Source organism: Styela clava, chromosome 5 (assembly GCF_964204865.1).
Source record: "Styela clava chromosome 5, kaStyClav1.hap1.2, whole genome shotgun sequence".
NCBI lineage: Eukaryota > Metazoa > Chordata > Ascidiacea > Stolidobranchia > Styelidae > Styela > Styela clava.
In genome coordinates, this window is record NC_135254.1 from 13,555,083 (window position 1) to 13,571,231 (window position 16,149).

Genomic DNA, 16,149 nt, shown 5'->3' on the forward strand with positions numbered 1-16,149 from the left:
GCAGTGAGTCGTCTAACAAATAGATTTGGAGGGGAGTAGCTGGCTCTTCAGTTGTTTATTGTATGAATGCTACACCACATAAACAGACTCAATTACCTTATCATTGTTTTAAACTGTCTGTCTGTTTTTTATCATTCCTTATCAGCATACACAAATTTCGCTTACTCATTTCATGTTAGTTTAATACATGAATTATACCATACCATCAGATTGTTTTGAGTTTTGAAGTGTTATGTTACTTTGTGTTCAACTTGTGCTGAATTCTTTAGAATTTATGCCTAATTTACCAATCTTAACTATCTTACAGTATTCAAATGGCAGGAAATTATTTTGTCACATCACAACTATGAATAATTCATTTTGTGTATAACTAGTCATAATCATACCTTTACAATGTTGTATGATTATTTCGTTTCTTTGTATTTGTGTTCAGAAAAATGACAACTGTATACATGTTTTATGTCTGATTCATATTATTGCATCAATAAAATATGGTTTCAGAAAGTTTGAAGTTAAACTATTTAAGACGAAATGAATAACATAAAGTCATTCTTGCTTGTTGCAAAGCTGATAGCATGGTATGATCATATGGCAAGCGACAGTCTCAAGGCCTGTTATCTGTACAAATATGCTGATATCTAACTAATGAATAATTCTAATATGCTATGCATGAACTTGGGTTTCTCTGTGATTATACATATTACTATTTTATCAAATTACAGACAAATTCCATTTTTCGATGCTATTTATTTTCAATCTCATATAAAAAGACATTGGTTACTAGGGTTCAGATATGAATACTTGACAATGTTAATATGATTATTAGCATAACATTATTTTGCCACAAATTATAATGAATCAATGTTGACTACCTACCGGTACCTAGTTGTAACATCTGGAGTTGATAGTGAGTATTGTGAGCCTCTCGCTTTATCACAATAGTTAATAAGTGTAAACAAGTCCCAGACAACTTTATAATATTGTTAAAGTGATATATTTTAACAATAAAAAATAGATTAATATTTGTGTGAATGAATTCAATATAATTTGATTGTTTTTTACAGCTCTGAAAGAACCCAAGCTGTGCAATATCCATTCAGCCATATTGGAAAAACTGCTTCCGCTCCAACACCAAAAGAACAACCAATACAAGGTAACTAGCAAACTTCTTATTCCTCATTCAAAATCATCTTTCATACTAAATTTTCACTAACTCAAATTTACAGCTCCTCAGCAATATCCAGCTCCGGTTCCTCCGCCCCCACCACCACAGGCCCCTCCTCAGCAACCTGCTCCAGTATTAGGTGAAATGCAAGTCCTTGGACCTGATGGCAAACCAATCCGTTTGGTGCCAACTTCAGTGATGGGTCCTGATGGTAAAATGATCCAGGTTATGCAGATACAGCCTAGCACGACAATTCCGCAAGCGGTCCGCAATTCCCCGGTCAAGCAGGTACAACGTGCCCCGCCTCCGCCTCCTTCTTACCCTCCTCCTGTAACCACTTACCCTGCTACCCATTCAATTCCTGATTCGAGTCAGTATACAAAGAAAGCCACGGAAAGCTATAATCAATTGATGGAAAGCATAAATCAAGGTAATACCGCAGATAAAACAGGAGTGGATGAAAAATTAGAAAGCTCTTTGAAGGCTCACATGAAAATTCCTGGATTGGATGAAGCAAGTTATGAACCTGGGGATCATACTTCTAGTCTGAAAAAGGTAACAGAAGAATTTATTTTCAGTCAAGTTTTATATTTTAATAATGATAGAGGCATTTAATGTACTTGGATGCTGAAGTGTGGAATGAATTTATGTTATTTATATGGCTGTTTTTGAATAGTGTATCAGAACGAACTATACAGGGTGATTCCCGTAATGAAAATATTTTCTGCTGTATTGCTGTGGATATTATATACCTTATAAATCTCTCTTTGAACCAAGATTGTAATTAAAAAAAATTGTAATCAATTTTTGCTGCAATTTGATGGTAAGAGCTTACAACTCTTAATTGGAATTCCATTACAGATGGAAAGACAAAAACGGAGGCAGGAAGTTGTGAGAACTAGATTCAAACCTAGACCTGCTGGTACGTGGGCTCAGGAGGTCAAAAAAGAAGAGAAAAAGGATGAAGGTAACGTGAAAAATATATCGGCATTCGATTTCAGGAACTAGTGATTATGCAGTTTCTTCGGCTATTACTGGGGAGAATGGCAAGACAAAATTGAATCAATACTGAGAAGTACAAACGTTTAATTTGTGCTTAGATATTGCAATATCAATATTTTCCTATTTTTATATGTATTTTCTCCTTTATTCAAATGTTAAATTTGCATCTTAATTCTTAGAAAAACGCAAGGAGTCAATGGATTTAGGAATGAAGGAAAAACCACAAGCAATACCTTCTCTGGGATCCATGACCTCGAGTATGTTACTATTAATTTTTATTTATACAATATAATTAGTATGTCGCATGGTATGGAATTATTAAATTTCTTGATGTTTTGTTATTACTGTAGTGCCCTATCAATATAGTTTGGTATTTAAAAATGAGCATTCATAATATATGTCATAACTTGTGATTGTCATTATGGAACAATTTTAATTTCAAATTATATCGTATTTGTATAGTTTCGATTTTCTTGATACAATGAGACAAAATAAAACTTGAAAATATATGTAATTATACATATTTTTGGTATTTTTAAAAATATAGTGCAATGATGCCATCAAATCTCAAACAGTTTAGGTGAACTAAAAATCCTTTTTTCATTTTTCTAGGTTCCAGCAATGTTAAAAAAGAGGAGTATAGTATTCCAACATTGACTTCTGAAAATAAAATTGAAACAATAACAAGCAGTACCAGACAAATATCAGCGCCAGGTATGAATTTTTTTCTTTTATTTGAATTTATTTAGTATTTTCACCTAGTTTTGTATTCAACTGTTTTTGTAGGTATTATCACAGATATGCTTTTCTATGCACTTTTTTGCCTGATATATGAAGTAGCAAGCATTTATTTAGCTGTGTTGCTATCTATTATTTCCTATGTATGTCTTCTCAGTTCCTTATAATACTAATCAACTTTAAGCTATATTTATGAGATGACGCAAATAATATTTTTTTACATGCTAATGGCTGATTATATAAATCATTTCGAGGCAAAAATTTTTGATATTCTAATAATTTGATTCAGTTTGAGTATCAATATTCTAGATTGCTTCATTGTTCTGTAACATAAATGATTCATATAATCCATATTTGTGCGGTTTCCCAGTTTGGCCAGGGATATCCATCATCAAAGATCTCATGATAAAAGATGAAAATATTCCTCAATTTAGATGTTCTATTTCCATGAGTTAAATGTTACATTCTACTGGTATACATTTCATAAAAACTGGCTTTTGCGGACTAATGCAAATATTGGATTGTGATCAGATTCGTAAAATTTGTGTAATTTTTGAATCAAATAACTGACTTTGCCCTAGTTTTTGGTTATTCAGTAATATTATTTAAATACATTTTCATAAACAATATTTTTATCGTTTTGTTATGTTCTTTTTTCACATAACCAAATAACCGTTACATTACAGCAGATTATAATATGTAACCATTACTTATGTTTGCATATAACTCTTCTTCTTTTATAAATCTGTATATTTATTTTTTCTCCTTTATTTGTACTCTTTTGATATTAATTAATTCTCTTATGATGACCAGCTTATCAGGTCCAGTGTTGTATCAAGTCAAATCAGTGCTACTACCATAAGGCTACGATCCAAACAATTTTTGAGAGTTGTCTATATGTTGATTGGTTGAATATCACACTTGCCACCATTTTATTTGGGTTGGATCTTTTCGGAAAACGAACAATATTTGGTGGCGACATATTCTACCTATCTATCTACATTCGGGGATATGATATCCGCGCGAAATATGTTGAATATATATTGAATGATGCTTATTGCAATACTATATATTGAAATACTGAAATAATATTTTCGCTGGGTATTATCAACCAATAAGTTGTATGAAAACAAGTGAGTACATACAGAATATAAATAGTTTGTATTTTTTTTCACCTATGGCATGGTAGAAATATAGATATCACTTGTTTTGTGTTTGTACCGATATACCTTTTTCTTTACATCTGGTAAATTGTCTTGGAGAATTTTCTGTCCATTTTACAGAATTAGAAAAGACGATTGTTGGCGGTTTTCAAGGCAATGCTCTCTCTTTTCTCTGTATTCACACTGTTTTACCGTTATTTTTTTTTTGTTGCTTTTTAGAACCAATGGAATCGGAGATCAGTGCAATGGAACCGGTAATTCCACAACCATCTGATGCTGTTGGTCAACAGACTCAACAATATGCTCAGGTCCCACCACAGCTTGCAGCTCAAGGTATATGAATATGAGCGTATTTTTATTTTTTTTAATTTTAGGCGCAAACTCAGTACATACACTTTTATTAAAGGCGAAATATTCTGTATCTTGGAAATTAAAACAAGACAAATACTAACAGCTTCTTAGCTGGAGATTCTCATATTGAAATTTCAGCTCCAGTAAAGTTCCCTTATTGGAGTTTCAACCATTGAGAATACATATCATAATACAAAAAAGAATTTCCTAATAAGAGTGTGATTTTAAATTTTCATTGAAATTTTCATAGCCTTCTCTAAAGTTAGAATATTTTCAATAAATCAAGTGAAATAGATTTTTGCTATTATTTGAATACTGATCTTATCTGAAAACAATCATTTTTTTGGCTGTTTTAATAATTTGCAAAAATTGTTTTCAGGTTACAAAGCTGTTCAAGGTAATCCGCAAGTGCTTGTTGGTCCAAACGGGGAAATGTTACAACTGATATCTGCTATGCCAGTGACAAGTCAGCCTGTAGCTGCCGTACCTCAAGTATCTCAGGCTGCTCCTTTGCAAAGCCAAAATTGGACTCGGGGATCTGATAGTTTTGCCGACGGACAAAGTAAAAAGTCAACTGAAATAAAAAAGTGAGTCTTATGTTTTTTTCATTTATATATTAATAAATTATTGTGAATCATCAGGAAATTCTAATCTAAAATACTTTTCTTTCATTGTTAAAGGGATTCGTTTGACAACTATAAAAAGTGTAAAATGTCGTTTTCCAGAAAATTTTCAAGTTATTCCTACCAGAATAAATGGCATGATAAAAAATTAGCACTGATCATTTATAATTTTATGGGATTGGATTTCATATTTATTTTCCCTAATTGACAAATAGAGTAAGAATAATATGCTGTTTAGGAAACGGTTCAATCTGGTATAATCAATTTGAAATATTGTGGGTTTTTGCCTGTATTATTAATTAATATATTTCTTTCGACCCATTTCAGCGAAATCGAAATATTTTGAGATACCACATATTATGTTCCCCAATAATCATTAACATTTCAACATTATTCAGGTTTTATTCAATTTTGTCTGCAATGGATGAAAATGTTGATCATATCTATAAAATACTAAAAATGTGCAAATTTTTTTGAAATATTATGTTGGTAATTTATGGATATGTGTTTGATCAAATCAATTACCGGTATTGAGTTACCATACATGGAGGTAAGATATTGAAAAGGTGGGATGTGAAATGTGACAAGTGGGCCATCTGTGGTCTAAATTTGTTTTTTTTCATATAAATGAATTTTTTTACAATTTGTCTAAAGTTAAATCGATGTATTGTACTCGAAACGATGTTATGCGCATATGCATTATAGATCCGGCCTGAAATAATTCATAGAAAACCACATTTTCATCTTGGCGCTCGAGTAATCAATAGAAAACTCCCAATGATTTTGTAATATTTACTTCCATAGGAAAGATCAATCTAGTAGTTCTGAAGAAGAAGAAGATATTGGTTTGCGTCCTCCAAGGATGAGAACAATCAGTGCTGGAAGTGACAAGTAAGTCTGCCAATTCAAAATTGAATCATTTTTGAGGATAAGTTACAGCTCCTTTGTGAAGAAAATTTTGTTATAGACTGATTTCAAGTATGAAACAGCTATTGTTCTGCTTTTTTGTTTTTTTAGAATAGAATAACACTTTTTTTGATATTTGTTGTAAGAAACAGGTGCAAATAGCTTAATACGAGGACAACAGAAATAATTCAGTATTTATATTTGTCAAAAAGTGAAATAGTTTTCGTAAAATTGGCTCGTTACATCCTTTTGGCACCATACAATTTCAACTTGTCTTGAAGTTGACTGCATAATTTCCAATTAAAAAAATTAATATTTGAGCAGAAAATCCAAAAAGAAGAGTAAATCTTCTCGATCTGTGAGTCGTGAAAATGACGATGTTGATGATGATGAAAATACTGGAAAACGTAAGAAAGAGATGAAAAAGAAGAAGAAAAAGAACAAGAAGAAGAAAGAAGAGATTGATGAAGACGATTCACAAACTTCTAAGAAAAAGAAGAAAAAAGAAAAGAAACAAAAAGTAAACATTTTAAATTCTAATATATATATATTAGATTTACTGACTTAATATTTACTGATATATATATATCTAGGAGAAATTTGATTCTACATCGTTGGAAAATATGAGACTTACGTCCAAAAAAGATTTGAAAGGATTCCGGGAAGTGGATAAGAAAAAATCAAAGAAAGATGATCTTACTAGGTGAGCTCAAGATAAAATTTCTTATCCAATTGTTCCAGTTTTCAGTTCCCCTATTGGAAATGTTTTTGGTATTTTAGATTGTTAGGGAAAGAATGCGTGTCAAATTGGGGAAATACAATGTAAGAAGAATTACATTGAATATGCAGTGTCATATCTCAAAAGTTATATTCAAGAATTGCTTCCATATTTTATAATGTTGCTCCAGTACAACAGGTCACATAGGTATTCATAGCCTCTTGCATTATGGGAGGTCGCTCGTCTTTGCAAACTTGCCTAATTTACTTATCACAACCCTGTATTACATGGTCAACCTACAACAACAAATTTTGACATGATTGATATAGTTTAATTATTAAGCCATCAAGCCTGCTTTATAGTTTTTAGTCGTAGATTCTGTTCAAAACTCAGATTTTGTAATATTAAGATACCAGGTAGGGAACTTCTTCTCCTCAGTTTTATTAAGCATCAGACTTCTTTGTAATTGCTATTTCCCCCAAAATGCTATATATAGTTTTATATACCATGAGTAACCACGTATTTATACATTGTCACTTCAAACTAGACTCTGCACAAGCAGTCACTGCTAGGTAGCAGCTACTGAGTTTGAAAGGATCATAATCTTCCGTGTTTGGTATTACCCACCCAATTTATTATTAGGACTGGGCTTTTCGATTCAAATCAATTTTACTATTCGAATCGGTTCAGACAACAAAAGTTTTGAATTTCCGCCATCGTGTCATCTATTTGGCCGCCAAAGGGTATTCCATCAATTTTTTTTTGATATTCTGACATATGACTCTCCTTTTTAGTGAGTTATTTACATTTTGCATTACATTTTTCCAGTAATTTTTGTGCCTGGAGGACCCATCACGATTAAAAGTCACATACAATTGAATATCCTTCAAGTATTCATCTTTCGATTCGTTACAAAAAAAAATTCAATTCGATTCTGAAATCATCAGTATTTAAAAATGCCCAGTCCCATTCATTACACTCAGGTTGAGGTGGTCGGCACAGGATTTTAACCTGCGATTAGTCTAATTCAGTAATTTTGAATGACATGTTTTTGTTATGACATTTTCAGAACCATTGCTGAAGATTCACCTTTATCACACATTCGTGCTATGGTTCCACGCCGCAAGGGAGAAGCGGCAGATCTCTTGTTGAATCATGTTGATTTTAAAGCTCGATCGAAGTCTAGCCTTGCTACTTCAACTTCTTATGAGGAAAGATTCGTTTCACTTTTTGGATCTGGTGAGATCGAACCAGCACCTGTAGTGGAGGATGAAGAACCAAGAGTTGATATTACGAAAAAATCTGTTCGAAAATTCAAAGTTCATGTAAAAGGTTAGATGACTATAATGAAAATATTAATAGTGAAAAACAGGGCTACCAAACTGTTTTACTAAAGATCTGTTTACAAAACTTCATATGAATTTTTCAACGGAATATGCCAAAGGTATCTAATGATCTTATGCGGGAAAAATTCCATTTTTTCTTTCTCATTCATTAAATCTGGGTTTCATGGCGTGGAAGGCATTTCATTCAAGGGAGTCATCATGTCAATAATATATATTTTTTACTGGTACAAGAGATATATCTGAGCCTGCATTATTAAAACTTAGTCCTCCGAACCATTTGGCCTATTTAAATTTGATTTGATCATTTCAATTTGTGTTACAGGGCCAAGAACTGTTGTTCACATGACAAAGATACGTTTGTCTGATCGCTTGAAACAGAAAGTAGGAGGTGATGAGAAGGAGGATGAAGGCATGGATGACAAGAATGAAAAGTCTCCGCAAAAGGTAAAATTCTGAGGAATAAAGTGAATACTTTTTTTATTAGCGATAATGATATGAAATATTGTAAATAGAAAAACAAATACTTAAATATGCTGATCTTGATTAAGGGCTCGTTCGAATAGCCGCCCGTGTGAACAGAACATAAAAATAAATAAGGGCCGGTGCTTGAATACCCGCCCGATGTAAAAGCTGATTTTTCAGTGGTAGCGAACAATAGAAAAAAAGGAGCGCTTTCGTCACAACGCTGTAGAATTTTAAGCGCTGGTGGATAACACTCACGCCTTAGGCGTTCAATCACAGAACAGATAGCATTGATTATGTAACCCCGTGGTTCTCAAACTGGGTGTCACGACCAGGCGCGCAGCCAGGATTTTCAAAAGGGGGGGGTTTCATAATCATAAATTCCCATTGCGGTCTGTAACAGTCTTCGCATTACGCGCTCGTTAAAGGGACGTCTTTTCAGCATATAATGATTATTCTTGTTGCATGAAATATTCAATCTCTGACAACTACAAAATTCTAAAATGTCTTTATATATTAGTTTAATTGCGTCCAACGTAACTCGCGGTTGCCTCTTCTTACGTCAAAATTAAAACATTAGTTCTCTGAAATGCCACGGCGATCGGTGGACATAAAAATATGAGATAAACGGTGTATAAATTTAATTTTAATACGTATTTTTGGAATCTTGCCAACTCGTTATCGCCGTTCGAAAAATCTCAATAACTGATATAAAATCCCAAAAAGTACAATTTTATTTCGTATAATGAAAATGCATATGAAGTATATCGTTAAATCAAAAATACATATTCATCGCCGCTTGTTAAAAGAGCCGACGTTTACAACGAAAAATGATTTTTCTGTTGTGCAAAGTAATCAATTCGTGACCGATAAGGGCATATTTAAAATGTCTTGCTTTATTAATTTAATTGTCTTCAATTTAACGAGCGTTTGCGTCGACAAAACAAAACAAAATTTTTTACAATTCACAATTTTAAAATACCTTGGCCATTTGCCGACATAAAAATAAAAATTTGTGGTGACTGCCCGTCGCCTATCATATATTGTTTTGATCCGTATTTTTTCTATTTTGCAAATTCGACAAATTTGAGATGTGCTTGTAACATTGAATCCGTTCAATCGCAATGCTGACACTCCGATTATTTTTAAAGATAAAACCTCCTGAAAAATCCGCAAATCTGCTGTAAATTCTCATGGAGTAAAATTTATTTCAGTACAATAAAAATTGATGGATATACTTCGGATTAATTATCTTATATATCATCACGAACTGGGAAAAAAATCGCGTTTCCAACCTTGTTTAATGATAACACGAAAATTTTCTACGATAATTTTAAAGTAATGGATAAAAGGCAAATCCCACCCACAATTAACCGTGTTTCGATTTTAGTGACGGTATGTTCCTAAACGGCGACCAAACATAAGGTGCGCCGTAGGCACACGAATTTTTGCGATTTTGCGACTAGAAAAGCGTTTTTAGACTGTCGCGGGACTCAACAAAACTTATATTGTTTACGGTTTTATTTTCAGTATTTTATAATGCCGCTTTTGAATCAAATTTAGATCGCGGTTTTACTCCTTCTTTTGTCTTTAGAACCTCGCCACCGATGAACATATAATAAATAACGCACGAATTCACAATTCCGTGCAAAGTACAAAAATAAAATAATTATCATGTTTATCGTGGCACAAATTTATGATTTAGAAAGAATAAAAACCGACGTAAGGGCGTTTACGGCCTAAATAACACGCTGATGAAAACATGGGCGATTTTAGCAGAAGGCAATCACACGCTTTTTCAGTTTTCACATTTCCGTGCGGGTACAAAAATAAAATAATTATCATTGTTCCCGCGGCACAAATTTGTGATTTAAAGAGATTAAACACCAATGTAAAGGGCGTTCACAGCAGTGTTCACTATTAGCGCACTTTTTTGCGAAAATTGCGAAGCACTTTCGCAACTTTTTTTAGGGACTGCGAAATAGCACTTTTTTCCGATTTTGAAGAGAAATAGCACTTTTTTCCGATTTTGAATGGAATAAAAATTCAAAGTTAACAAATATTTTCGAGTATTAAGTTGACAAATAAGTAACATACTAGTACTTTTGTAACTCAATTCTGCATATCATAACGATATTTACCGGAATTCTAACCTATGAGATGCAGACATAGGAGATAAAGCTTTTGCATTAACGGCAAAATTCTTGTTTATAATATGATTATTATACAAGCACATGGATTCCGCTTCTCCCGGGGCGTTTCTTTGAACGAGAGTGGTCATGTGACTATCAATGATATCGATGAATTCAAAATGACTATAAAAAGTGTTAGTAACGTGTTATAGTCACTTTGGATGAATTGTGACCAAACTGCACGATTTTCAAATCAGACGAAACTTTTAGCAGCATGTCACAGATTTGCAAAATCAACAAATTCACAAAATACCATTAAGTGCCATTTTATTGTAATCACAATGTTGAAAGGACGTGGCATTTTCCGGAATTTTGCGATATTTACACAACTATTTCTCATTGATATGCGAGGAGGGGTGGGCAAAATTCAATATTTTTTTAAATCGAATATTTTTAAGGAGTACCGAATAAACGTGGTGGAAACATTAAAAATCGGCAACAAAGCCTTTTTACTGGTTAATTCCGTTGTAATCGCTAATTGTTCTTGTCACCGATCGTTTTGGCGGCGATATCCAGGTTTTGGGTAATCTATATTCCCGCCCTCTCTTTTTTACAAATATATATATGAATTCTTGTGGGTCGGCGGACATCGAAGTTTTATATTTCGTGTTTACCCGTTCGTTCACATGGCAACAAATTAACATTTGCGCTGGCTTTAATATTACCTATCAAGATTTGTAAATTTACTGTCCCAATTTTATGCGCATGGTAATATTATTGACCATACCGTGATGCATATATTTATTAAGACGATAATTAACTTTCTCATGTATTTCTATGGTGATAAACTTCGCAAATCTGAAATTGTGCCAATCCTGAATGTTGATTTGAAATAGTGATTGAATAATTCGGCTATAAAGGCATTTCTGCGTGGTCATAAGACGAGATGACGTTAATGAACAGCACTTCTTTTACATGATATTTTACCTATGCGACTTAATGCTAAAAAGATTGGGCTCGAGTGCTTTTTTTTTCGAGTGCTCGAGTGCCTAATAGAGGTCAGGCGCTAATTGTAACTAATTCCCTCAAGTTTCAACGTGTTTACAACAAAACAATACCCCGGCGATAATTATAGCTAAAATGTTACGGAGCAATTCACAATTTTATTTATGGAATTTGCAAATTCACCAGTTTCTTGACATTTTGATAATGTCACGCCCTAATTATTAGTGCAAAAAATACTCCCCTTCTTCCGCGGCGGTTTGACGGGTTCTCTGTTCCATTCTTCAGAAAATTCTGACACGGGGGATATAGAATACTGAATCGGAGGGTTGAATCCCTGTCCACTTACTGGTGATTTTCCGTTCTGAAATGCGTGAAACATTCTCTATTTTAAATTAAATGACGTTTCGCGGGCTAGAGTTCTCCCCGAAAATGATGTGTTCCAGACGTTAGTTAGAGGATAGATAAAACATTAAATTAATAATTTTCGTGATGCCCCGTTTTCGAAAATACAAAGTTATATCGCGTTATGCGTTATGATACATTTGGAATGAAACATTATTTACGGTGAATTCAGATCACATTTTACTTTCCATGACACCCGGTATCCGAAAATACAGTTGTATCTCGAAAAATGTGTTTTGTTACATTTAAAATAAAACATTTTTGCGATTAATTTAGATCATATTTTTCTTTTCACGACACCCGTTTCCGAAAATACAAGGTTATATCGCGAAAATGTGTTTTGTTACATTTAAAATAAAACATTTTTGCGATTAATTTAGATCATATTTTACTTTTTAGGACACCCGTTTTCGAAAATACAAGGTTATATCGCAAAATGTGTTTTGTTACATTTAAAATAAAACATTTTTGCAATTAATTTAGATCAAATTTTACCTTTCACGGCAACCCGTTTCCGAAAATACAAAGTTATATCACAAAAAATGCGTTTTGTTACATTTATTTTGCATTCCCAATAAAATACATATTTTCCCTAATTAAGGTCGTCGATGAATCTGTTCCTGTCGTTCAAGCTCGACACACGTTTGGACGAGTGTGGGGCGGTTTTTTGATCGACGATAAATTAAAAAGTTGCCACCCGTTATTTGTATAACGATAATAACTGAAAATTAAGATTTTATAATAGAAGTGAATTTGTCTCAAGATGGTATTTTACGATTCCTGCCCACAGAAAATAAACACGCTGACAGGCTTGGTTATAATTGTTATTCGTTTAATTTATTTTACACTATTAATAAACGCGCCACACCAATTGCGACCATATAAATTGCAGTCGCATCGGTATGGACTGTATGTTTTTGGCGCTCTCAAATTAATAATAATTTTCAACAACAATTTGTTTACAATTTTAACATCCCGCCGGCCATGTATGGTCGAATAAAATGTTCACATATTCGAAACATGACTTGGCCAAGGATGGAAGGGATCACTAAAGAGCTAATAGAAAGTACATACGCGAGGGTATGATATTAATATCGAGAATATTTGTGAGCATATCACAGGACGGAAATATTTTGCACCCGGCTGTTTGTTGGCAGAACAACGATACGCTAAAGTTAATTGATCGAATACAGGGAAGTATTTATTTATCATCTCACTTGCGAACATCGAGGTTTTGACGGAATTGTACGATCATGTTGTCTTTCTTAAATAATAACTTTTTCAGTAAATGTTCATTTTACTTTTGCGTCTTTATTATATGTCTGGTTTTCATTTATTTTAAATTCGAAATTGTCCGAAATACTCCAACAGGTGTATAGGTACAATAATAATAGTACTTACCAAAGTACCTACCAGGGAAGTTTAATACACACGATGTGTAAAGGGCGTCCTAACTCCCGTTTATTAATTACAAATTTTTTTACATTCTGCTTAAAAAACAACGGCAGTCATCTCACGTAACTCTCGCGACCAAATCTTTTTTGTTTTGTATGGCATCGTCTTGGCGACGAATTTATTGCCGACTGAATTTTAATTGTGTTTTAGGTTAGTTATTTTCTGTTTGTTGGTTTCTAAACTTTACAAACTTGGGTAGCAATTACTATTAATGTGAGATTTGTGCATATGAACCATTGAATATCGCGACTGGATGTCCGATATCTGAGAATGCGTAATTCTCTTTCAACATTAATTTTCAGGATATCAGCGTTCATGTGGTCGAATAAAAATTATTTATCAAATGGCTTGGTATTTCGAGACACTCTCAAAATTATTTGGGATCCATTATCATATCATTCGTTTATTTTTTATATTCATGTTTTTCTCAAAAATCACCCTCGTTATATTTAGTGTACCTTCGCAAAAGAAAACTCTTTGATGTCATCGTTCCTATTAGTGTAATTGAAATATATGGAAACCTCGCAAGTGGCGTTGTGATGCGAATATTTGATACTAGGTCAGCAGCATTACAAAGAGTGCTATTTATGAATGCTGAAAGTACATGACATTACTAAACATTTTGCCAATATATGATGTTTTCTGCCCGATTTAAACTAACTCGCACGCAAACCAAGGCATGTGGACATTTAAAATTTACTTGTCTTTGGGTAAGCTCTGAAATAGTATAATATAAATGTAAATGAGAAATTAGGTCACGCTAGCTCACGAAACGGGAAGATTTTCAAAGTGATCTTGTGTAATATTTCGGAGAAAAAAGTTTGAAAGGAAAGTAGGTCAACCTATCTCCTAAAACAGGGGAGTATCCTGCATAATATTTCGGAGGGAACGTAGGTTAACCTATCTTTTAAAACACCGGGTGGCGACTTTCAAAGTGGTTCAAAATCACAAATTAATAATTATCAGATTAGGTTTGGGGATGAATCGAAAAGTTGAATTACCAGCGCACCTAACCTTAATTAGTTGATTGCTATTTATATTGGGGGGGGGGGGATTATTTTGCACCGGATTTGTACAAACGATCCACCCTGTAACTAATATGGTTTCCAGCCGGCCTCGTGTCTGTTAGATGGAAGGAGTAACAAATGTGAAAGTCTTTGCTGTTTACGCGAGTAAGCAACTGACACCATGATACATTGCATGAAAGTTTTGTCCGTGACAGGTGTTAGCAGATGTCATTTCGTTGCCGATGAATTCGCTTGTTTTAATTAAACATGAATTCGCTTAAAGGGAACTCGGTTAACGAAAAGGATTCTCTTTAATTCATAATATTAACCGGAGGAGCGCTTTTTCGAGTATCTATGCCGTTTTAAATGGGTTTTATGAAAGGCTAGGGCACCTAACTTGTTAAAATCGGCAAAAGCACTTTCGCACTTTTTTTTTGGACTGCGAAGCACTTTCGCACTCATAATTTGCTTAGAGTTAACACTGGTTCACAGCATAAAAATAACATGCCGCATTGATGAAAACGAACGGCGATTTTAGCAGAAGGCAATTGCACGTGTTATCGGCAACTTTTTCACTTTTCAGAAAATTCAAAAGGGGGGGATTTCGACCCCGAAAACCCCCCCCTGGCTGCGCCACTGGTCACGACGCCCAAGTGCGCTGTTTTTCAATATTGATAGGGCGTCGCAAAACTTTTCTTCTTCTGCGGATTTGTACCTGCGGTGCGTAGAAAAAGTCAAAATTTCCGGTATTCTCGTCTAAATAATACTTGAGAACTGGAAATGACAATATATTTTGTGTATAATTTTACTTTAAAATTAACAAGCGCCTGTGCTTGAATAAGGGCCGGTTTGAATAGGGGACCGGTTAGTGAGTGTGGTTAAAAAAATATGGGCCCCGGCTACAAAACTATCAAATACGGTATTTATGAAGATGGTGTATGATTTCGAAATGTTATGGGATGGTCTGCTGGATAGATGGAGTTCAACAGTAAAAATATGATATATGTGATTTTCTGTGAGGATTTTTATGGCCCAGTGTTTTTGTTTTACAGACCTTTTAAATGTATATATATATGAATATATATGACTTACTTATATTATGTCTGTATTTTTCTGAATTTCTGTATGCTGTTGTGAAATCTCTGTGTCAAAGATCAGAAATTTTTTTTCTAAGGGAATGTGAAAGTTCTATCATGCATGCGAACCAATATTACTTCTATTGAGGTTAAATTTTTTTTATATCTATTCTTCTTAAAGGCCTCTCTGAATGTATCAAATCTATCAAAAGCAAGCAAAGGTAGCAAATCACGATCAAGATCTCCATCACGTTCAAGTTCTGCATCTTCAGATTCTGGTGACCAATCAAAGTCTAGGCATAAAGGTCAAAAGTCAAGATCAAAATCTCGATCAAGGTCTCGTTCCTCTCGATCACGATCACGGTCAAGATCGAAGTCACTACCAGCTGCTTATAGCAGCGACAGGTTGGTCAATAATATATATTCTGAACATGCCATAAAATAGAATCTCGCTCAAATGTATGAATAATGTATAAATACTAGATTGATTTTACAGCAATTTGGTTATTTCATTCTATATGCCTAGCATGATTTGTGTAAAATCAATTTATTAGTCTGCTTAGTTGCTGGAAAATTCACACAGAAACATTTCTTGCTA

At 33.7% G+C, this 16,149-nt stretch overlaps 1 protein-coding gene across 2 annotated transcripts in view; it reads left to right on the forward strand.

Annotated features, from left to right (window-relative positions):
- LOC120345017 (uncharacterized) overlaps positions 1-16,149 on the forward strand; it is a 29,924-nt gene that overhangs the window by 7,443 nt on the left and 6,332 nt on the right. For both annotated transcript variants that reach the window (XM_039414382.2, XM_039414383.2), the window contains 13 exons: positions 1,065-1,153; positions 1,227-1,720; positions 2,027-2,132; positions 2,347-2,424; positions 2,780-2,881; positions 4,288-4,401; positions 4,799-5,006; positions 5,847-5,933; positions 6,273-6,468; positions 6,542-6,651; positions 7,736-7,998; positions 8,335-8,456; positions 15,733-15,956. In XM_039414382.2, coding sequence (XP_039270316.2) covers positions 1,065-1,153; positions 1,227-1,720; positions 2,027-2,132; positions 2,347-2,424; positions 2,780-2,881; positions 4,288-4,401; positions 4,799-5,006; positions 5,847-5,933; positions 6,273-6,468; positions 6,542-6,651; positions 7,736-7,998; positions 8,335-8,456; positions 15,733-15,956 — 2,193 coding nt within the window. The remainder of the gene's footprint in view (positions 1-1,064; positions 1,154-1,226; positions 1,721-2,026; positions 2,133-2,346; positions 2,425-2,779; positions 2,882-4,287; positions 4,402-4,798; positions 5,007-5,846; positions 5,934-6,272; positions 6,469-6,541; positions 6,652-7,735; positions 7,999-8,334; positions 8,457-15,732; positions 15,957-16,149) is intronic.